The following is a 21,952-nucleotide window of genomic DNA, read 5'->3' as shown; positions in this document are numbered from 1 at the left end:
AATTATTTTAATTTTTAATTGCGTTAAATAGTGATATTTTAATTCCTGAAAGAAAAAAAATATAATTTAATATTTAAACATGTAAAAAGTACGATATAATTAAATAACATATCAATCCTTAAAAATACAGTTAATTGTCACATTTAATGATATTATAAATTAAATTACAAAACAAAATTATCTTATTTCTTACCTATTTATTGACTAAATTATAACTTTTTTTATTTTAAAAACTTTACCTATCCTATTGGACCAACTTAGATATAGTCTATTTAAGAACCAAAAAAGTTATTTATCCAAAAAATTAACATTTACTTTTCTTTTTAAGTATTTTAATAAAATTTATTGAAATAAATTAAGTAATCACTTAATTAATTTTTTTATACTAAATGATTTCTTTCACACTTATTTCTCTTGCATTTGTTTTCATTTCTTTCTTTTTCAATACATCTCTCTCACACAAAAATTTTAAATGTCCAGTCATAAACATTTTTTTAAAAGAATAAACAATTTTTTGTTTTTAGGAAATTGCAAACTTTTGGAAAACCCTCCCTTAAAATGAGAATGCCTCTAAAATACACGTTTTTTTTTACTTCATTAAAATACAAAAGTGAGATTGCATACACTATTAATTTAAATTAAAGTATCTAATGAACTAGATTTACTTTTGATTAAAAAAGTAAATATACGCTTACTTGTGTTTTTTTAAAACTTATTTGTTAAAAAAACATTTTAAAATAAAATAAGTAGTTTTTGGTGTTTTAATTATGTTTGTTTGAATTTCTTCTTAATTTTTTTTAAAAGTAAATCATATATGTTTATACAAAAATAATAATAAAAATCTTTCAAACTTTATTATAGCAAAAACAGTTCTCTTGCAATTCTTATGTTTTTTTTTAAGCATGGAACTCTTATGTTGATTTAGAGAATTTTATATTTTTCATTTCTTGCATGTATATTTTTTGGAAGTTTGATGTAACCTCTTTTAGTAGAGATTCAAACCTTAATTCACTAAATTACAGGGTTTAGTTCATTTCAACAAATTCAATCCATTGGTTAGAAAAAATTATACTAATTTTTATTACTATTTTTTTTAATATAGATGTTTCTTTCAACTCCTTTTTTTTTATACTGAAAATCAACTATAAAATTAAAATTATTCAAGATCAAGTTTACAAATATTTACGTATACACATATTTATTCAATAATATCTCATTAATAACACTAACTATAAGTATTTTAGCATTTTTGGTGCGTGTGTGTGTGAATAGGTTCTAACATAGTTTCCTTAAAAAAAAGGTCCTAACATAGTTACTGTTTTTATTAGAGTGAAAGACGCTTTAAGGATAAACTACAGTAATAATCATTAATTAATAAAATCAACGATTGAGATTATAATTAGTTTTAAATTTTATTTAATATATATTTGATTCTATCACACTTTTTAACAATTGACTTTCCTGAGCATACTTTATTGAGAAAAAAAATATTATATAAATGATATAAAAAGTTTTACACATTCAATTAATTATAATTTGACATGTATATGATAAATTTGTTGAATTTTTTCAAATAATTATCTTAAAATAAGTAAAATGATAATTTATAATTTAATGAGTGTGTAAATTTTACACGGTAAGTACATAAACATTAAATTTTAGTTTATCATCGAAAATGTTACATGACCATGCGTATTATTTAAGGATAAACTACTATAGTCATTGATTTTTCTCACTTTTTATAGGAGTCAAATTCATTAGCATTTAATCGATAAAAAATATAAATCCTCTCGTTTGAATAAATAACATGGACACAAGAAAAAGAATATATTCAAATAAATAAATAATACTAGCATGTCTTATTATAATTGTTTTTGTGCTTTTTGTTTTTTGCATGCCAAAACTGACATTGTATGATCTTGCTCTATTAACAAACATGTGCAAGTAAGCAAAACCTCGGCAAAAAGATGGAAGAAATCATATGACGTGAGAATATAAAAGTAAAGAGAAAAAAAAAAAGAATGGAGTGACTTTTCTTCTTTTCCAATTTTGCTTTCTGTAAATCCATTTCCAATAAAAAAAAAAAGCATCATTTTATCCTAAATAAACATCTCAACACCCTAATATTTTTAATATTAATTTTTCTAAAAAATATAATAAGAAAAAACCATTCTAAGCTCACCAGGCGTTGACCATTCCAAACGACAGCCCAATCGTGCACGTTCATTCTTAGGAAAATTTTGATAGCATGTGATTATGAAGCGATGTAGTCAACTTTGTAGTTTGAACTACTCACTGTCACCCGCCATCAATTTTCCACGATGTGTTGTGCAATGCAATGTTAACGTGTTTTTTTTTTTTTTTTAATAATAATAATAAATAAATATAATATTAAATATTAATTGATATTGGTAAATGGCAGCTATGGTTTTATGTTCATGGTTTAATAATACCCATTTTCTTCTTCTTCGAATTAAAACTTTACTTTCCATAATAATAATGTCAATGGCAGGGGAAGAGTTGCACCACCTCTGACTCTGACCCCATTGCCATTTTTCCTGGTATTTTTTTTTAAAAATATTTTCCATGGTTTGGTTTTTCGATGAATTTGATCGAGTACATGGCAAGAATTTTCCTAAGCATGATAATTCATTATTCTCTGAAAATTTTGTTTTCAGTATAGATCACGATCGGAGACGGTTGATTTTGCGGAGAAGTGGAAATTCTATAATAATTCGAATAGGTTAGGTAGGTTTCCGAGATTCCTCTCTGCGAGTTGTTGATAAGTTAATTCAGTTTATATCTCTCGTCGAGGCTTCGTTTTTGTTTGTTTGTGGAAATTCATTAAACCCTGTAATCGAGCTGAATTTGATTCGGTTTGTGAATTTTGTGTGAAATTGATGTTCTGATTACTGGAACGTGAATTGTTGAGGCAATTTTGGAAGTGAATTTTGTTGTTGCAAATGTTTCAGGGGAGGGTTTGTGAATTCATAGGAAAAATGGGGGTTATGTCCAGGCGGGTTGTCCCCGTCTGTGGTAACCTCTGTGTGTTTTGTCCTTCTCTTCGTGCAAGATCAAGGCAACCGGTGAAACGATACAAGAAGTTCATTGCTGATATATTCCCGCGTAATCAGGTGAGATTTTCAGCTTATGTTGTTATAGTCTCAGGGGACACTAGAATTATAAGTTGGCATAGCAATCATTTGCTAATGTATCCATCATATGGTTTATTTGTTTAGTTTTTAAGTAATACTACCATCTTGTGTATCATTACCGATGCTCTTACTGGCTGGTGCATTGTTGTGTTATGATAAATGTGGGCAACTTGGGGGGGTTGCTTTATGATAATACCTGTTTCTTTTACTGGTTAAGGTTATTTGAATTTAGCTAAGAAAAAATGTTTTGGAACCCTTCTTAGCCCTTTTCCGATCCTCATCACATGATGATTACTTTGTTTTTCAGGTTGCTGAGCCTAATGATAGGAAAATTGGAAAGCTATGTGAGTATGCTTCTAAGAATCCATTGAGAATTCCAAAGGTAATATTGTTCTTAATAATCTGCCCTTTTTTTGTCACTTCTAAGCCAGTTGTTTCATTCAACCATTAGGCTCATTTAATATTTTGAATGATGCTACACTAAAGAAAATCAGTGCTATTTAATACTTTAAATAAAGGAACTGGTACTGAATGTATTTAGTGACCTCCCCATGTGCTGAAATGTTTTCAGCATTTCTTCACCTAAAATCATATTTGGATTTTATTAAATTTAAACAAACATCATTAAGTCACTTTAAGTACTGAATCTTTTGATTTTGAGTATTGATTTGTGATATCTGACCTGTATCCTAAATTTATTGTCTTGACAGATTACTGACAACTTGGAGCAAAGATGTTACAAGGATTTGCGTAATGAAAACTTTGGTTCAGTGAAAGTGGTTTTGTGCATATACAGGAAACTGTTATCGACATGTAAGGAGCAGATGTAAGTTTTACACCATATAAATTAAGTGCATATTCCTTGGATTGAATTATTATTTGATCCTAATCAAATTCATTGAAACACATTTGGGTGCTGGGGGGAGGATTTATCTTACAAATTCCAAGATTCAGGCACCATAAGAGTATTACATTGCAGAAGCAATTTTGAAATTTATGGACATTTTTTTATTTCTTTGTGTCCATGTCTTATGGGACTATGGTTACTTTTTAAGACATGGTTTTGTGTAGAACTCTTTCTTTTTAATTTAACTTTGTAAGTATTCCGAAGCTGGCTGGTGCAGTGTCAATTTGAACTCCTGTAGCCATATTTGCTAGTGACTAAAGCATCTTACAATAAAGTGCTGGTTCATTTGATTTTTTTCTTGTTAGATGCGACTCTTCATTATACTGAGTACTAGTATTCGAACATGCTTCTTAATCTTGCAGGCCACTGTTTGCCAATAGTTTATTAGGGATCATTCGGACTCTTCTAGAGCAAACTCGGGCAGATGAAATGCAGATCTTAGGTTGCAACACTCTTGTAGAATTTATAGATTGCCAGGTACTTGATCATTTGACCTTTCTGACTTGTTAGAGTTAAAATAACTGCAGAATTGTCTCAATTTCATGCTGAGAGATTTGCCATCTCTTTAAAGTAGTTTCACTAATTTAAATTTAACATTATAGTCTGCATTATAGGTCATGCTACTTCTGATATTGCGTTTTGTAGACCAAGTATTTTTTTCCCCACTTTTTTTAATGCCATAAATTTTAGTGATATTGACCCTTTGAGTTAAAGTAGACAGATGGTACATACATGTTCAACCTAGAGGGTTTTATACCAAAACTATGTCAATTGGCTCAAGAAGTGGGTAATAATGAACAAGCTCTGCTTCTACGTTCAGCTGGACTACAAGCTCTATCCCATATGGTAATTCTCCATCTCTGGTCCATTTGTTCTTGCAGAATTTGCTTACACATTTCCATAAGTTTATAATTGTAACTTGTAAGGACTTCTCTACTCTTTTTTTATCAATATGCACAAGAATCTTCACATTTTTTATGATTTTTATGGAAAGGGCCTCTGCAGAATATGACAAGGATGGCCATTAACAGTTTTAGTTATTTCTGATTAATAGTCATTAAATATTGAACTTCTTCATACTGATATGAAACTTATTTAACTTAGTAGAATGTTCTTAAAAAATGAAGCTGTGTAGTAATCTAAAGAATGAAATGAAATTTACCAAAATTAAAGGGTGAAATTGGTTGTTTGTAGTAATTTAAGCCATAGAAGACTAGAAGTTCTATTTTCGGAAACAATTGTTAAGTGATACATTTCAATAATTCAAACTGTTTATTAGTTACCTTGTTCCTACCACAGTACCTTTGGTCAGTTGTCTTTCAAGGTCACTTATACCTTCCCTGGAAACCTTTTGTTCTCCCTCCCTATGTTTTTCTTACCAGGTGCAGTTCATGGGAGAGCACTCACATCTTTCAATGGATTTTGACAAAGTGAGTATCATTTCCCTTCTCTTATTCCTTCAATCTATTGATTCTAGCAGAGACATTGAGCAAAGGGTTGCATTAAACACAGAAATTTAGTTTCTATGTATTTATTTATGACCACAATTCAGGTGTTGAATTTAAAGGTTATTACACTTGAAGCTAAAGTTTTGTTCCCCCTTAATTTGTTGGGTGGGTTTTGGAATAGATTATATCAGTGATTTTGGAGAATTTCAAGGATCTCCAATCCAAATCCAATCTTGCCAAAGTGGAGAAACTGAATTCACAATCTCAGAGTCAGTTGGTTCAAGGATTTCCCAAAGAAGGAGCTGTGACAGAGTCCAAGTTGTATGTCTTCTCTTACTGTTCTCCCCTTTCCCTCTTAGTATAACGCCAACATATGAGATCCTGAAAGCCATTTTGTGTTCACTGCTTTTACAGGGATGCTGCTAAAGATCCTGCTTATTGGTCAAAGCTTTGCTTGTATAATATTGCCAAATTGGCAAAGGAAGCTACCACTGTGCGGCGTGTCCTCAAACCACTTTTTCATAATTTTGATTCTGAAAACCAATGGTCTTCTGAAAAGGGAGTTGCTTCATGTGTTTTGATGTATTTGCAATCCCTTCTAGCAGAATCAGGTAGCCTTGTGACATTCAATATTATATTTTTTCTACTGTATGCAGTTTTCTCTAATTTTCTACATAATTGATAATATTTTTTTGAATTCCAGGAGATAACTCGCATCTTCTGTTGTCCATTTTGGTCAAGCACTTGGATCATAAGAATGTTGCTAAGAAGCCGATCCTTCAGATTGATATTATTAACACCACCACGCAGCTTGCACAAAATGTGAAGCAGCAGGCTTCAGTTGCAATAATTGGGGCAATATCTGACCTCATTAAACATTTAAGGAAATGCCTGCAAAATTTAGCTGAAGCATCCAGCAATGGAAATGATGCATATAAGTTGAATGCTGAACTTCAGTCTGCCTTAGAAATGTGTATATTACAACTTTCAAACAAGGTATTTGTGCTAACATTATGTGTCATTTTTTTGCTTGTCTTTCAATATCTGACACTTAACATCATTCCTGGGCATTAGCTGTGATTTTTGAGAAAACTTTCTTGGATTCTAGATATCTATAGATCCATTGGTTATCTGTTCTCCCTACATTATAAGTTTCTTTACAGCCTTGTATCATTCATTACCAGTCCCCTGACAAGAATGTTGAGAAGCCTCCTTTGAATCTGACTGTAGAAGATTAGCTAAATTTCTGCTATTTTTTTCTCTATTTTCTTGATAGAAATTTCCTTGATGCTGTAAGCATACAAATTTCAAAAGAAGTATTTGGATTGAATCTCTTGTCACACTGTTTCTACTATAATAAATAGGTTGGGGATATAGGACCAATTCTTGATTTGATGGCTGTGACACTGGAGAATATCCCAATTACTACCATCATAGCAAGATCAACAATCTCTGCTGTCTATCAAACAGCAAAATTAATCACTTCCATCCCCAATGTGTCATATCACAATAAGGCAAGTGTTCTTACTTGGATTGGAATGCGTTTTACCATGCTCAGCTCTAGTAAATGTCTAAACTTTTGGTTTATTATTTGATCTATCCAGGCTTTCCCTGATGCCTTGTTTCATCAATTGCTCCTGGCCATGGCTCATCCTGACTCTGAAACACAAATTGGAGCACATAGTGTCTTCTCCATGGTGCTTATGCCATCCATGTGTTCTCCTTGGTTAGACCCCAAAACAAAGATTGCTCAGAATGACAACTTCTCCACTCAGCATGAAACTTTTTCTGGAGCTGAAAACTCGAATGGGAAATTGGAAGAAGGAAAGGCAATAGCCAGTGTCAATGGGAAGAAATATGTGATTCATCCATATCGTGGCTACAGCTTTACTCCGAAGCTAACTGATGGAGAAGATGTAAGGAATTTTTTACTTATCATTGTTAATTGTATGTATTTAACAGTTCCTATTCATCATAATTTAATTTTAATGATTCTTGTTGAGTTCAGTTAAGTTAAACACATGGTTCAGTTAGTTTGGTTGTTTCTTTTTCCCTTTTTCCAATAATAGAGACCATCTCTCCTTGCTCTAGTTCCAAACCAAATGTTGTGTCTGAAATTTTCAGGATCAAAGTTCTCTTTGGCTGAGCAGTCACCAAGTGAGTCTTTTGCTTTCTTCAATCTGGGTTCAGGCAACATCTGTGGAGAATGGCCCTGCAAATTATGAGGCAATGGCACACACCTATAGCATTGCTTTATTATTTTCTCGTTCTAAGGTGAGTTTGGTGCTTACCAAGTGCTGTGATTGCTTATAGATTATGATCAGTAAAGACTACCAAAGTTACTTTGCTCATTTTGTTTAGTGCTACTCATTTATAGTTATGATTGTTTAAAGAAAGGAAGCATTTATTATAATTATAAATACCAAAGGGGTCTAGCTCAGTTGGTTGAACAGAGTGTGTGATTGTTGTAAACCCCTTGGTACTATTTTTGATTTCTACAAATAAAAAAAACTTGCTTTTTTAAGGTAACTAGAAACATTTAATAGGGTATTTAATGCCACCTAACTAGTTCTGTTAGGGAAATTGTTGCCAAGACCCTTGCTTAAATTGGTAATCAATTTAGTGGCTGCAGTAAAAATTTTGACTGGAGTTTTCATCTTTTCAGAAATGAAGAAAAAATAATGCATATTACATACAACAACAAAGCCTTACATGTATTTTTAAAATTAATCTCGATCACTTTTAAACCAAGTAATATTGCATGATTGATTCGCTTTGTTAATTGCTTCCCGCAGGCGTCAAATTACATGGCTTTAGCAAGATGTTTTCAACTTGCATTCTCCCTCAGGAGCATCTCTTTGGATCAAGAAGGTAAGTGAGACGTACAGACAATTTTTTACTCTGCATGAAGAATTGACATTGAGAATTCCTTTCCGTATGGAATCAAGGCTTGGAATGGAATAATCATTTCATGACTTTTTTGTAACAAACAAAGAAATGTTCTTTCCCGAATGGAGGCAAGAATGGAGCCAAATTCCAGGGTTGTCCAAATTTTCTACTATATATATAGGAACATTTAATTGAGGATAATATTTTCTCTGGTGAAAATTTTCTGACATGTTTCTTGACATGCCTGTTAAAGGAGGTTTACAACCATCTCACAGGAGGTCCCTTTTTACCTTGGCTTCATACATGCTTATCTTCTCTGCCAGGGCTGGCAATGTCCCTGGTCTTATTCCAGAAGTTAAAGCATCACTGACAGAGCCAACAGTTAATTTCTTTTCCTAACCTCTGAACTTGATCCCCATTCCATGCCTTTATCTTATTTTTAAAATTGAATGTCACTATATGCTTTCCCTTTTAAATTTTGATTAGATTAACTGATTAAAGTTACAAATCCACAGGTAGATCCTTTTCTTGAATTGGTTGATGATATCCGGCTGCAGGCTGTCTGTATAGAATCAGAGAAGATAATTTATGGATCTCAGGAAGATGAGGTCGCTGCTGCAAAGTCTCTTTCAGATGTAGAATTGGATGACAAGCAGTTGAAAGAGACTATAATATCGTACTTTATGACTAAATTTTCAAAATTGTCTGAGGTAATATGAATTTGCTTGGGCTGACAAAGAATACTTTGATATGTTTGGAGAATTAATAGTGGTACCCTTTGCCTGAATTAATAGTCAGTTAATGATTTCCTAAAGAAATGTGTCTTTGATACTGTCTAATATGCACCCACATACAACCCTTTTTCTTGTGCAATAAGGAATAGGGAAAAATGCTGGAGGTTAATAGTGAGGACAGATTGTATTTTGGTTTGCTTCACTATGTTGAATTTAGTGGGGGATAATTTAGAAAGATAGAACATAATATTTTCAAATGTAGAATTGGATGACAAGCAGTTGAGAGAGACTATAATATCATACTTTATGACTAAATTTTCAAAATTGTCTGAGGTAATATGAATTTAGAAAGATAGAACAAAATATTTTAGAGAGAATTTAGAGAATGGAAATGCTTTATCATTATTCGGTATAGTGTAATATATCGATATTACATAGGTTCTGCATATCATCCATATGTATAGTCTCTTGATAGACTTAATGGAGACTGGAGATTATTTCCTAGGCTGCTGCTATTAATCAAGTCCAATGCCCATGAGTGATAAATGCCTTTTATTGTGTGATACATGAATATGGTGTTTACTAGAGTGATAAATAATTTCTACTGTATCACCATGAGATAATGAACTAGATGCCTGATCAAATCTTTAATAATGATTGAACATATGAAGTTATATGGTTGCTTTTGGTTCAAATTTTTATAGTTTTGTTCTCTGTATGTATTCCAGTGGCAGATGCACACACATTTGTTCTGGAAACTATCGAAGTTTTTTTTCTCTTAGAAAATAATACTTTTGAAGTATGCACAGCATATGGATCATTTAGCAGAAGTTGCAGTACTGTATAAGAGTATGGGGTTGTGGGCTCAATAGGTAGGTTGTGTACTGGTGTATAAGTATGTGGAGATAACATGTTTTTTTTTCTTCCTTATTTACCAGGATGAATTGTCTAGCATAAAGAATCAACTTCTACAAGGTTTTTCCCCTGATGATGCATATCCATCAGGACCTCCATTATTTATGGAGACGCCAAGACCATGTTCTCCTCTTGCTCAGATTGAGTTCCCAAATTTTGATGAGGTAAAAGTCTCCAAAATTGCACCTCCATTAGTGACTTGTCAAAACTTGCATGTGACAAATGATGTAATTTTTTTTCCAGATAATGGTTCCGGATGATTTGATGGAGGAAGAGACTGGACCTGAACATAGTGGAAGTCAGTCAGATCACAAAACATCACTGTCAACCAACTACCCCGATGTTCTAAATGTTAATCAACTCTTGGATTCGGTAAAAACTTGTGTACTTTTATTTCTATAATCTAACTTATTGGAATGTGATTGATTGTATTTTGAATCTATTTTCCATGCTTCTACTGGAGAGGATATTTTATTTCTTCTTCCCTTCAAATACTATGGGGATTATTTTATTGATAGGTTTTGGAAACTGCACGGCAAGTTGCAAGTTTCTCCACTTCCTCAACTCCTTTACCTTATGACCAAATGAAGAACCAGTGTGAGGCACTTGTAACAGGGAAACAACAGAAGATGTCAGTCATTCACAGTTTCAAGCATCAACAGGAGAGTAAGGCCATAATTCTTTCAAGTGAAAATGAAGTAAAAGTTTCCCCTCTACCTGCTAAGGTTAGTATTTTCTACAGAAGTCAATTTTTCAGTAAGAAATGTATATCATGAAAAAAATGAATTCTTCAGGATCTATTTGGCAGTCAATGATTATAATGTTTTGGATGTTTGGAGTATTGACTGTCATGGTCGAGTATTTTAGGTAGGGTTTGAACTAATTATCCTAATTTTCTTTTAAAAAAAATACTAGCAACCCAAGTACACACTCCTTATTATATAGATAAAATCTCATGCAAGACTCACTAACAAAGAGTGCACACAGGTTACTTAGTGGAGTCAACGTGAGATCTCAACCTATAATAAGGAATGTTTTAGGAGTGTCAAATAGTGTATTGCAAATATTCTTCTTCTTTGTTTAACATTTGATGGATAGGAAGACCATTCTGTGACAATCAGGATTACCTATTCATTGTCTTATGTCATGTTTTATGTTGTTAGTGGACTGATGTATTAATCCCCAAGTACATGTCAATCAGGCACAGAGTCACCATGCATATAGTTTAGTTTTGTTTTCTGGAACCAATTATTATTTATTGGTACTGACTCATTATGTAGGCACTGGAATATTCAAACGGTGATTTGAAGTTAGTGACTCAGCAGCAATTTGAAGTACAGGATCAAGCACGCCACCGTTCTCATGACTCTGGGCACCAACATTCTTTGAGACTACCACCTTCGAGTCCCTATGATAAATTCTTGAAAGCTGCGGGATGCTAATGACACTAACCTGCAATAGATGACATTTTTTCATTCTTTGCAATGCTGGTAAAATGTTTCTTTAGAATTTAGATGGTTCCTACCATAAGTACGTGAAATATGTGGGAGTAATTTTTTTTTTCTTTCATTTTGTTGGGAGAGGTGGATGTTTGTTTCCAGCAAATGTATGATTTTGTCTATAAATTATAGTAATATTATTTGTCAATATTTAAATATACTTTTTGGACTTTTTTTTTTGTGAAAAAAGGGTTTTGTTGATACTTTTGTTTTACTGAAACTGTTTTCTCTCGTTCTCTAGTGTGGACCAAATGCTAGAAGCTCCTAATGAGTCATGATTCATGAAGAATGAATTCCTGTACGGCTGCTCCGCTTTTTCCCTCCCAAATTGCCAATAAAGCGAGCTCTGGGCGTATTACCATACGTGTATTTTTATTTATAGATATTCATACATAAATTATTAATATAAATATGTTATATGGTAAATATACGCTTCATTTTTACGGTGTAGGGGTGAAATAGAGGAAATATTTGATAGATATGATGGAAAATAAAGAGATAGGGAGGAAATGGGTTGGGAGAAAAAAATGAGTGTATGAAAATAATAACACATTTGATATATATATATATATATATATATATATATATATATATATATATATATATATAATTTTTTGAAGAATTATACTCGTTGATCAAATGTTATACTTTGAAAGAATTAATAATTGATTGTGAAGTTACAGAAAATGTTACATCTAATTGATTGCAGAAAAAATATATTGTGAAATGACAATGAAAGTAATTTTATATTTTGATAATCCTTTTAATGCTATATAAAATGAATGTATTTAATACTTTAGAATCTTAAAATGCATTTAATTTTTCTATTTAGTGAGGAGGAAGTTTTGTAAAAAGATATATTAAGAGGATGTAGAATTATTTCGACTATTAATTTTATTTGTATGACAACATTTTGATAAAAAAAAAACTTTTTTCAATAACAGATTTGTACTGAATGTCACCCCCAAGAGCTTTATTTAAAATGTTACAGTCTAGGTGGATTTTATTTGTACTTCTTATTTCTCTTCATATTTCCTTTTGCATTTTTGTAATTTTTTCCTGAAAATATCTGCAAAAGATTTTAAATCCTTTGGAAAATTAAATTTCTCTTCATATGTTCCATAAACTAATTTTCAAAACATTTGGAAAACTAAATTGAAAAATATATTAATTAAAAACAATTCCAGAAGTATAAAAATTTATTTTTTTTAGCAACAAATTGCACAAAACCCACTAATTCCTTGTTTCTTCCTTTTTTTTCTTTCTATTTCCTTCCCATTTTCTTATCATTTTATTCAATACCTCCCTCAATTCAACACACTACTCTCGTGTCTTAGACCACTCTTGCTCTGTTGCTTTTTGCTGAATAACTTTATTTAGTTGTTTTTCGAAAACTAAAGTCTTTCAAAGTAGAAATCAACCATACCCTTCTGTATGGTTGCTAGTTTGTTATGTACAAAAAATAGCACTGTTAATGGAAGAACATTCAAGGCAAAGTAAAACAAGTAAACCAAAAGATATAAGTAGTTAACTAAGGATAAACTTGGGAGTTGAGAATGATACTACACAAACCACCGGTGATGTCGTTTGTTTTACAATTCAATCATAAAAAAACACACTGCAGTTTCCTCAATATTCCTGCTTTACTATGGACGTGGCTTACAAACTTGGAAAAGGATTTCAACACCCACTATAACTACTGGTCTTCCAATGTCAGAGCAGGGTTTCTCAATAGAGTAGGATAGAATATTAGAGCAATTTTCTGTAATACTCTAATTTATAGTTCACATTCTTGGTCTAATGAATATGCCAATTATCATGGGACCAAATATGGACTGTAATATGTATTCCTAGTACCCCTGGTACTCAATTAATACACTATATTATTTTTGCTGCGCAAAAAAAAAAATACTAAAATGGTATCACTTATGGAATATACGATGTAAAATTGAGTAAATACATCCAAATCAATCAAAATCAGGCGTTACCAAATGGGAAAAGAGAACTACACCAACCTAGAAATCCACTCCAAGATTACTTCAGAATAAAGAAGCACATGGAAGTACTCAACAACTGAGGTGACTGTCCAACTGCTAGAACTCCTCTTGACCAATGGACCTAGCAACCTATTCAAAGAAGGGATATAAAATATTACGCATAAGCATGTGCAAATTTTGTTAACAATCTGATTTATTTCTATTGAAAAGTCTAGGGACAAATATCCAAGTAAACCAAGAACAGGAGTACCACCTCGAGCAACAAGATAGTGCAGGCTAGCTTGCCACAGATATTATTCTATGATCTCCTATTGTATAAAAATATAACAAAAACAGAAGAACCCTTATGATAAACTGCAACATACAGCTAACAAGTAGCCATTCAAAGAAATCCAGGAAAAATGAAAATAACTATCAAAATTGATGTTAATACCCCAAAGCATTCAAAAAAATCATAAACTAGATCATAACTTGATTTAGAAGCAACTAAAGTTAATGTTGTATGAAAAAAAGTATCTTTGACATTCCGGTTTCCGGGGAAAGTGAGCTAATGAATCCATCTGAATAGCAGCCGAGCCCGACGACATCTATGCCATTCACCCTTTGGGACTCTCAAGTCATCAGGCTATCAGCCAATGAAAAAATAATAGCAATTGAAATGAACCTTTCAATCAAAGATTTGATAGGTTGAATAAATTCCAGATTGATCAACTGGGAGCACTTCATTATATAAAAGCGTGAAGCTGTCTTTGCTTTGCTCTGAGAATACACAGTGTAGCTTTCCAAAGACGTAATATCAGTTTTATTAATACCTGTATAGCATATGAGAATCATATTCAATTTTTCATGAATCAAAAAACACCCATTAAAACCAAAAATTAAGAGATAGTGATACATTTACTAACATGTGCAATATGATGCAATAGCTTTTTAGTACAGACAAATATTTATTAAAGAGAGAAAAAGAAAAGAACAAAGTAAGACCCCATATTAACCTCAAAACAGATCGAGAGAAAAATCAAAAGTATACAGCATAGTATTGCGCCCAGTCATTTTGACATCTTCACTAGATCAAACAAATTGGATAGTGAAAAATCCTTAAACGGAACAAGTCCCCTGATTTGTGGTCCTAAAGTTAAAACTAAAATACAGCAGTCACTAAGAATACATGTGGCAATCTTTCAGTATGAGGATAGTTACCTGCAGCTTTCTTTACTGCAGAATATCCAATTTGCAAAATTCCTTCTTCCTCAGAATTTGATTCATTTTTTGTAGGTTTTTTAATGGCTCTTCTCTTTTTGTACATTTGTATGGCTCCACTTGTAATTTCAGAACTTCGGCTGAAGGTATCCACATCTTTTTCAACCACTGACCATACCCCTACATCAGGAACATTTTTTAATGCATCCAAGCAACTTTTGAAATTGGCAATCCCTCTACATCAGGAACATTTTTTCAAGCATTCAAGCATGTACATATATTACATGCATTCAAGATCTTGCCTTCTGTTAATGACAACTGCTTCACAAGCTCAGTTTCATCAGGCTTCAACATGGATTTCATATGCACTGATATAGTTGGTCTCAGAACCAAAGCTAACCTGCAAAATTCAACAAAGGACAGAAATGCAAGCTCTGGATATTGTTTTCGGTGGTAGTAGTTGTACAGTAACACAACAGAATGAACCTGACACAAATGACCCCAAAATCCAGAATAATAAGGTAGACAATTACCTCTTCAGATGTGCCTATAATTTATAAACTACAAGTATATCCTTATTATGCTTGTACAACTTGCTTCAGACAATAATAACACAACATCCTCAACAACCCTCCAAGCAGAGAATAAAAACATTTAAAAAAAAAAACTTAAACAGGTATCCAAATAAATCACCCAGGTTAATCTTTGTACAAGAATAAAAGAGAAGAATGAGGATATATACCTGTTTGGCAACTAACTGGTGTTGAGATGGTGAAGGGGAATTATCTCGTATAGAAGGTTTAGCTGGCAGCACTGGATCAACCAAGTATTCTAGGAATGCCTTAAGAGCATCCTCAGCGGGACACACATCTGATGAATCGGCCATGAGTTCCAGCTGTCACATGCAAGACAACCTAGTTAAAACTTACAGAACAAACTTGCATTGTCAAAATCAAAATGTGTGGAGTTGCTATTAGACAGGCTACAGCTTACAGAACAAGTATCGTGGATTTTAACAGGAAGATAGTTTTTTGCTAAGACATGCAACTCTATAATAATCAAACACAAAAAATTCCAACTTTACAGGACAAGAGTTTCAGAAATGTTTCTACATTCTCATAAATAAGTTCTTTTGCCCGAAAACAAAACACAATGACAGAAAGAAACAAGGGTTTTCAGACAGAAAAGAAGAGGCGCCACCTTGGAGAGAAAGGAAGAGAGGGAGCCAAAGCTTCACTGTCACCGTGCTTTGACAAAAGGACAGTGAACTCTTGTCTCTGTCTGTTTGTAACATTCGATTTTCTATTGGTATACTCAAATTTTCTTTTATTTTACTCTTATTTCATGTTTCTTTATATATATATATATATATATATATATATATATATATATATATATATTGGTTTTTTAAAGGATACATTGAATATTTTCCTTGTAATCAAAGGATCATATGCGTGGAATAATGTTAAAGTTGAAAATATTAATGCTTTGTTTGGATGAGTTACGAGTAAAGAGGAAATAAGTATACACGAAACAAAAAAGAATGCAAAGTAAAATATTATTTGAATAGATAACAATAAATACATCTATTTAATTGTTGTCTTATGTTTCAAATATAAAAAAAACTTTATTTTAAATATAAGAAAATTTTAACTGTATTTAATATTTTTCAATTAATTCAAGTGTTAGTTTTAATGATTTTTTTATCTTTTATAACAAATTTTAATGAAAAATAAATTAAAAAATATTTTAAAATTAAAATTAATACGATTAACTATTTTTTTTAATTAACAACATGTTTATTTTATTTTTTTATATATGAAACTAAAAGGAATACGTAACTAAGAGAAAATGCAAAAATGAACGCAAAAGGCGAGTGAAGTCACGGGTTTTAGTTTACTGGTCGTTGCGGGCGAGGTGACGTTTGGAAGGGAAGAGTGAAATATCATAATTTCTGTGAACCAATCTCTGGCCATGAAATTCGGAAGCGAGGAAATTTGTAAAAAACACAAAATCAAGTTTTGAATTTGATTATTATGACATGACATAAAAACAACAACAACAACAATGTTGGTGGTTTCTTTGGGGCGAATCAATGTCTCCTCGGTGTGTGCCAAAACAAGAAAATGCTTTTCCTCAAAATCTCATCTCCATACTTTCACTCCTGCTTCAGTCTCCCATCAGAAAGTGAGTCTTTCAGTTTCATTATCGTTAGAGCTTTTCTGACCTCAGCAATTTCAATCTTCAATCACTATTTCTTAATCCTTTATCTAAACACTTTCACCTGTGACTGTAATATGAATTTCTTAACTGCATCGTTCTGATGCCGTGTCAGTTTCCAGAAGATCCGATGATTTGCACAAATGAATTGCCTCAAATTAGTAGTAAGTACTTCTTGCCTCAAGGTTGAATATTTGCTTTTAGGAACCTTAAATTATGCAGTTCCATGTATGTATATGTAGGTGAGGCCCCTGCACATTGGAAAATGGTTCTTCAAGGGATTCGCCAAATGCGGAGTTCTGCAGATGAACACCAACCGGTTTCACGTGAGAAAGCTGCTGATACTGTACCCCCTAAGGTCTATCACTATATCTTACTGTTGTTGATTTTGTGTGCGGGGAAAAAATAAATAAAAAATTAAGCACTTGTGTTTCAATTTCTGTCTTTTAGAAAATGTGATTATAAAATTATGTTATGTACTTTCTATAGCATTGGTTCTCAGTTCTCAGACTATTGTTTAGGCAAACAGAAGACAATGCCTGTATGTCTTTGATTTCTTCAACAGTTAGGCTACGTTTAGATATTGTTTTGACATTATATGACGGGATGGAGGTATTGGATGGGATCATGGAGTAGATTTGATTAGGTTCCATCACATTTCACCTTATTTTAAAAATTCCAAACAATGGCAACTAATGTCATTGCATTCAATTCCCCTCTATTCCATCCCTTTCCTTTAATCCAAACATAATTTTAGTCAACCGTTGACCGTTAACTCATTCTCCCCAAAGTAATCTTTTGCCTATGTGCTGTCTCCTATTACTCATTACTCATTAATATAGGTTTTGAATCTTGAATTGGTTGGATTGTCATAGGGACTTTCTATTAACTATTTTGATTATTGGGGCATTTTTTTTCTTCTAATTTCAGCATACAGTATAAAGCATGATATGGATAAAAATACCTCTTATCTTAATTCTCGTGATTATAATCAGGAAAGAAGATTTGCTGTCCTGACATCTTCCCTTTTATCAAGCCAAACTAAGGAGCATGTTACTCGTGGTAAGTATACATTGCATGATATAGAGTATAGAAGGTTAAACTATGAGAATCAATACGTTGCAAATGAACTGCCAATTTAAGAGATGCACTGCCATTGTACTTCAGCCCCCCAATTATGTTTATCACCTGTCTTCTTTATGTGATTGATGCCCATTGCCAGTGTCATCATATTCAACTTGTTTATGAATCTGTTTTAATTACAAGTGTGTACTTTTAAGAGTAGGAGCGACACAACGTCTTGGTGAAAATGATCTGCTTACTGCTGATGCAATGGACAAAGCTGATGAAGAAACCATCAAAAAGTTAATTTACCCTGTATGTTCTTTGCCAAAGAATCTATGGTATCTGTTGAAAACCATTTACTCATGCTATTCAAATAATCTGGATTTGGTGAAGGATGCTACGTTTGAAGCATCCAATATTTTCATAGTTTTCATGTTAGCATGTCAATTTCTTTTGTTGTTATGTTCATTTTGTACTATATTAATTAAATTCCTATGCGTGTAATGTATGGTATTCTTTTCCAAGGTTGGATTTTATAAAAGAAAAGCTAGTAACTTGAAGAAAATTGCCAATATTTGTCTCTTGAAGTATGATGGAGACATACCAAGCTCAATTGAGGAACTACTCTTGCTGCCAGGAGTAGGTCCTAAGATTGCTCATCTGGTACGTATAAAATGCTTATGAGATTCAAAAATCATTTTTTTTTCTGTTAAAATAATTATTTGGTATGACACATTAGGAATTAGTTCCTGGATGAAAAAACTCAAATTTTAATCCTTATAAAGGCATATAAGGACTAAATTTAATTTTAAGAACTAAAACTTAAGAAATTAAGTAACCACAAGAATCAATGTTTATTAATAACGGTATATAGGAACTAAAACTTATTTTGTTTTTTCTCTGTACAAGGACTCATTTCTTAGTGTCACCTATAGGGATCAAATTATTATTTAAACCTTCTTTAGGTGCATTTTGTTGGTGATATTAGTGTGCTTGTTGGACAAGTGGTCTCAATAATTTAAGAGGAAGGGTGGATTAAGTTTTAAAATTTTCGACTAACAACCTTTTTAATCCCCTTTTAAATGATATATGTTAGGCTCAGAACGAACAAGAAGAAGCAGCAATTAAATTAATCGATATTCTTTAAACGTGTAAGACAAAATCAGTTGCAATAAAATAAATGAGACAAGGGAAGTGAGAATTGCTAACTCGATTTATATTGGGTTGACCACTTCCCGTACCTACGTCCAGTCCTCAAGTAACCTACTTGAGATTTTTCACTATCTCTATAAATCCTTTACCGTCTTTGAACACACCTTGAGATCCCTCATCTTTGTGTTCAAGATTCTCACAAGCCAAGAGACAAAACAGTCTCTTGATTACAACTGAGTTTTAAAAGAGAAGAATAGATTGATTTATCTTCTTTAGAGTAGATGATATAAATTGAAGATTCTAGAAAAATTCTCAATAGATTTACAAGTGTTTGGCCAATAGTTATTTAGAGAGCATTTGACAGTTAAATTCTCTTAGAAAAATCTCTCTATGTTTTCCAAAGTAAAGACACATATATAGGCCCTATTGTGCCTGTTCAAAACAACTTGAAGAGATGTGTCTTTTTAAAAATATTTTCTAAAACTTTTCCATTGTAATCGATTACAAAATTCTAATAATGGATTACATATTTATATTTTTGAAGAGTCATGATTTTTCGAAGTTTTTCTGAAATCTTTTCACTGATAATTGATTACAGGATTCTGGTAATCAATTACACAGATCAAAATTCAAATAAATTTGTGTCATTATTCTACCAGTTCAAAATTTAAACAAACTATGTTCACAATCTCTCTAGTAATCGATTACCATTTCAAAAAGATATTATTTTGAACTATTTGAACTTTGATAAAGGAATTTTGATAGAAGACTTTAAGGTCAAACTATAACAATAAAAATGAGATTATTTTAACAAATTGGCTAAGTCCTTATCTTAAATTTTCTTGATCTTGTTTGTTGACTTGAATCAATCTGTGCTTTCATCAAGTAAATTCTTTTGACATCATCAAAACATGCATGATTCATAGTGCTTTTTTGTTTTCCTCTTTAAATTTATTCTGTTAGTGGCAGTATAGGTTATGATTGTTGGATGGAACAATGTCCAAGGGATATGTGTAGATACTCATGTCCACCGCATTTGCAATCGTCTTGGATGGGTTTCGAGACCAGGCTCAAAACAGGTTCATATAAGTTTGTGGCATCTCATCTTATGTTTCTTCACTGACTTTCTGAAACTGACATTTTTATTAAAAAATATAAATTTGTTATTACATTTTTTACTGCTAATGCAACCCATTACCAGTATAATTTCTTTTACTGGAATTGGATGCCAAGTGTCATGCCAATTGCCAAGTATTATTAGGATGTTACTTGATTCATTGTCTCCCAAAATCTAGCCGTGTAGGTGCTGATATAGAAAAGACAATTGTGACGTACGATGGTTGTAATTAGTTTTCATTGTATTTGCTGGTCAGATAAAAGAATTAAGCAAATTAATTTCCAAGGTTTTTCAAGGCATGTATATATATATATATATATATATATATATATATATATATATATATATATATATATATATATATATATATTTTGGTGAATGTCATTAACTCATTACCAGATCACATCACTTGTTCACTGTGATATCTGAAAGTTGCTGCACTTATGAGTCCGTTTCAATCAGCAATAAGAAATTTGCTCTTTGATTGACTGATTTCATTTCTTCTGCTAATTTGTTTCTACTGTCACAAATTGAAACCCTTTGCCAGAAAACTTTGACACCGGAAGAAACAAGACAAGCGCTGCAACGGTGGCTTCCGAAGGAAGAATGGGTTCCAATAAATACTCTTTTGGTATGCTCAGCTCATTTCTTTTGCTGTGTATAGTTATGAACAGATGTCCTAAATGGTTACTTTGGATGCCATATGTTGTGTATATACATCATCCTCTGACTTGAACGCAAACAGGTAGGATTTGGACGAGCAATCTGTACTCCTCTACGGCCTCACTGTGGAGATTGTAGTGTAAATAGGTTCTGCCCATCAGCATTCAAGGAGACTTCAAGCTTGTCATCCAAGTCCAAAAGGTTTACATCGAACAAGAAGCCTTAGTGCATGTTTTGATATCCGATGAAAACTTCAATGAAGAAAACATATTTATAGGCATGAACTTGTTCAATGAAGAAAATACAATTATAGGCGTGAACGTAGAAGTAACTTTTTACTTTTGAGAAAATCATAGTTATGTTCAACGGAACAGTTTTGCAAACAATCTTAATCTAAGCTTATTGGAACTTATCAACTTATTACAAAAAAGACTAATTATGAGATTCATGTGAAAGGATTTGTTTTCTAGTCACCCTAACATTAGTACAAAATATCCATAGTTGTGTTGATGACTACTAATCTATATGTGGTTGGATTTGAATCCTTTGAAATAAATAGGAGTAAAATAAGTAATTTTAATTATTGATAAGAAAATTAAGTGTTTATATTATAACACATGCATGTACGTGTAATATTAACAATTGATATTTTGAAATTACTTTATTTTCTAAAGTGAGAGGAGCGAGGAGCTGGATTTGTAAGCCAAAAGGCTATATTCATGTTGAGACTGCAAAATTTTCATTCTACAAAATTTGAAAATAATTATTTGTTATAAAATAAGCGAGAACGTTATATTCATATGTTCAATTTATTAAATATTATTTTTTTGGGATTAACTTAAGTGACGATAGACACATTTTACTCGAAAAGTTTTATTATAATCTCCATTATAAGTTAGCCATAATGGGATAGTCTTCACTTCACTCAATAAATGAAAGAAAGATAAAAGATGAAATCGAGTTTCTTAAAATAAATATTTATAAAATCACG

At 32.1% G+C, this 21,952-nt stretch overlaps 3 protein-coding genes across 10 annotated transcripts; 2 read left to right on the top strand and 1 right to left on the bottom strand.

Moving 5' to 3' along the window:
• Positions 1 to 2,406: 2,406 nt before the first annotated feature.
• LOC100806860 (protein SEMI-ROLLED LEAF 2) lies at positions 2,407 to 12,166 on the top strand. 4 transcript variants are annotated; one of them, XM_003542010.4, is made up of 22 exons: positions 2,407 to 2,561; positions 2,679 to 2,748; positions 2,973 to 3,134; positions 3,463 to 3,537; positions 3,866 to 3,981; positions 4,425 to 4,539; positions 4,780 to 4,908; positions 5,445 to 5,492; positions 5,692 to 5,831; positions 5,925 to 6,121; positions 6,214 to 6,506; positions 6,875 to 7,024; positions 7,115 to 7,426; positions 7,635 to 7,784; positions 8,306 to 8,381; positions 8,653 to 8,780; positions 8,915 to 9,109; positions 10,072 to 10,212; positions 10,292 to 10,420; positions 10,567 to 10,773; positions 11,329 to 11,538; positions 11,789 to 12,166. In XM_003542010.4, exons 3-21 carry the CDS (start codon positions 3,000 to 3,002, stop codon positions 11,488 to 11,490), a joined length of 2,898 nt encoding a protein of 965 aa, XP_003542058.2. In that variant the 5' UTR covers positions 2,407 to 2,561; positions 2,679 to 2,748; positions 2,973 to 2,999; the 3' UTR covers positions 11,491 to 11,538; positions 11,789 to 12,166. The 4 variants fall into 4 exon arrangements, with proteins under 4 accessions (XP_003542058.2, XP_006595061.1, XP_014621586.1 ...); XM_006594998.3 differs by lacking the exon at positions 11,789 to 12,166 and having other exon boundaries at positions 11,329 to 11,703; XM_014766100.3 differs by lacking the exon at positions 11,789 to 12,166 and having other exon boundaries at positions 2,472 to 2,561; positions 2,684 to 2,748; positions 11,329 to 11,703.
• A 923-nt stretch (positions 12,167 to 13,089) lies between these two features.
• Positions 13,090 to 16,068, bottom strand: LOC100806328 (uncharacterized). 4 transcript variants are annotated; one of them, XM_041008567.1, is made up of 6 exons: positions 15,738 to 15,901; positions 15,487 to 15,639; positions 14,745 to 15,144; positions 14,209 to 14,356; positions 13,563 to 13,673; positions 13,090 to 13,439 (listed from the first exon to the last, which is right to left on the bottom strand). In XM_041008567.1, exons 3-6 carry the CDS (start codon positions 14,848 to 14,850, stop codon positions 13,418 to 13,420), a joined length of 387 nt encoding a protein of 128 aa, XP_040864501.1. In that variant the 5' UTR covers positions 14,851 to 15,144; positions 15,487 to 15,639; positions 15,738 to 15,901; the 3' UTR covers positions 13,090 to 13,417. The 4 variants fall into 4 exon arrangements, 3 of the variants coding, with proteins under 3 accessions (XP_040864501.1, XP_014621582.1, XP_014621585.1); XM_014766096.3 differs by lacking the exon at positions 15,738 to 15,901 and adding an exon at positions 15,945 to 16,068 and having other exon boundaries at positions 14,745 to 15,639; XM_014766099.3 differs by having other exon boundaries at positions 14,745 to 15,639.
• A 519-nt stretch (positions 16,069 to 16,587) lies between these two features.
• LOC100805799 (endonuclease III homolog 2, chloroplastic) lies at positions 16,588 to 21,371 on the top strand. Of its 2 annotated transcripts, none has more exons than XM_041008558.1 (9): positions 16,588 to 16,931; positions 17,087 to 17,128; positions 17,207 to 17,322; positions 17,960 to 18,026; positions 18,250 to 18,341; positions 18,555 to 18,692; positions 20,156 to 20,260; positions 20,846 to 20,929; positions 21,044 to 21,371. In XM_041008558.1, the coding sequence occupies exons 1-9, from the start codon at positions 16,871 to 16,873 to the stop codon at positions 21,185 to 21,187; spliced, it is 849 nt and encodes a 282-aa protein (XP_040864492.1). In that variant the 5' UTR covers positions 16,588 to 16,870; the 3' UTR covers positions 21,188 to 21,371. The 2 variants fall into 2 exon arrangements, with proteins under 2 accessions (XP_040864492.1, XP_006595057.1); XM_006594994.3 differs by having other exon boundaries at positions 17,080 to 17,128.
• Positions 21,372 to 21,952: the final 581 nt, after the last annotated feature.

This window comes from Glycine max, chromosome 13 (genome assembly GCF_000004515.6).
Source record: "Glycine max cultivar Williams 82 chromosome 13, Glycine_max_v4.0, whole genome shotgun sequence".
NCBI lineage: Eukaryota > Viridiplantae > Streptophyta > Magnoliopsida > Fabales > Fabaceae > Glycine > Glycine max.
This window is presented reverse-complemented; position numbering and strand designations above follow the sequence as displayed.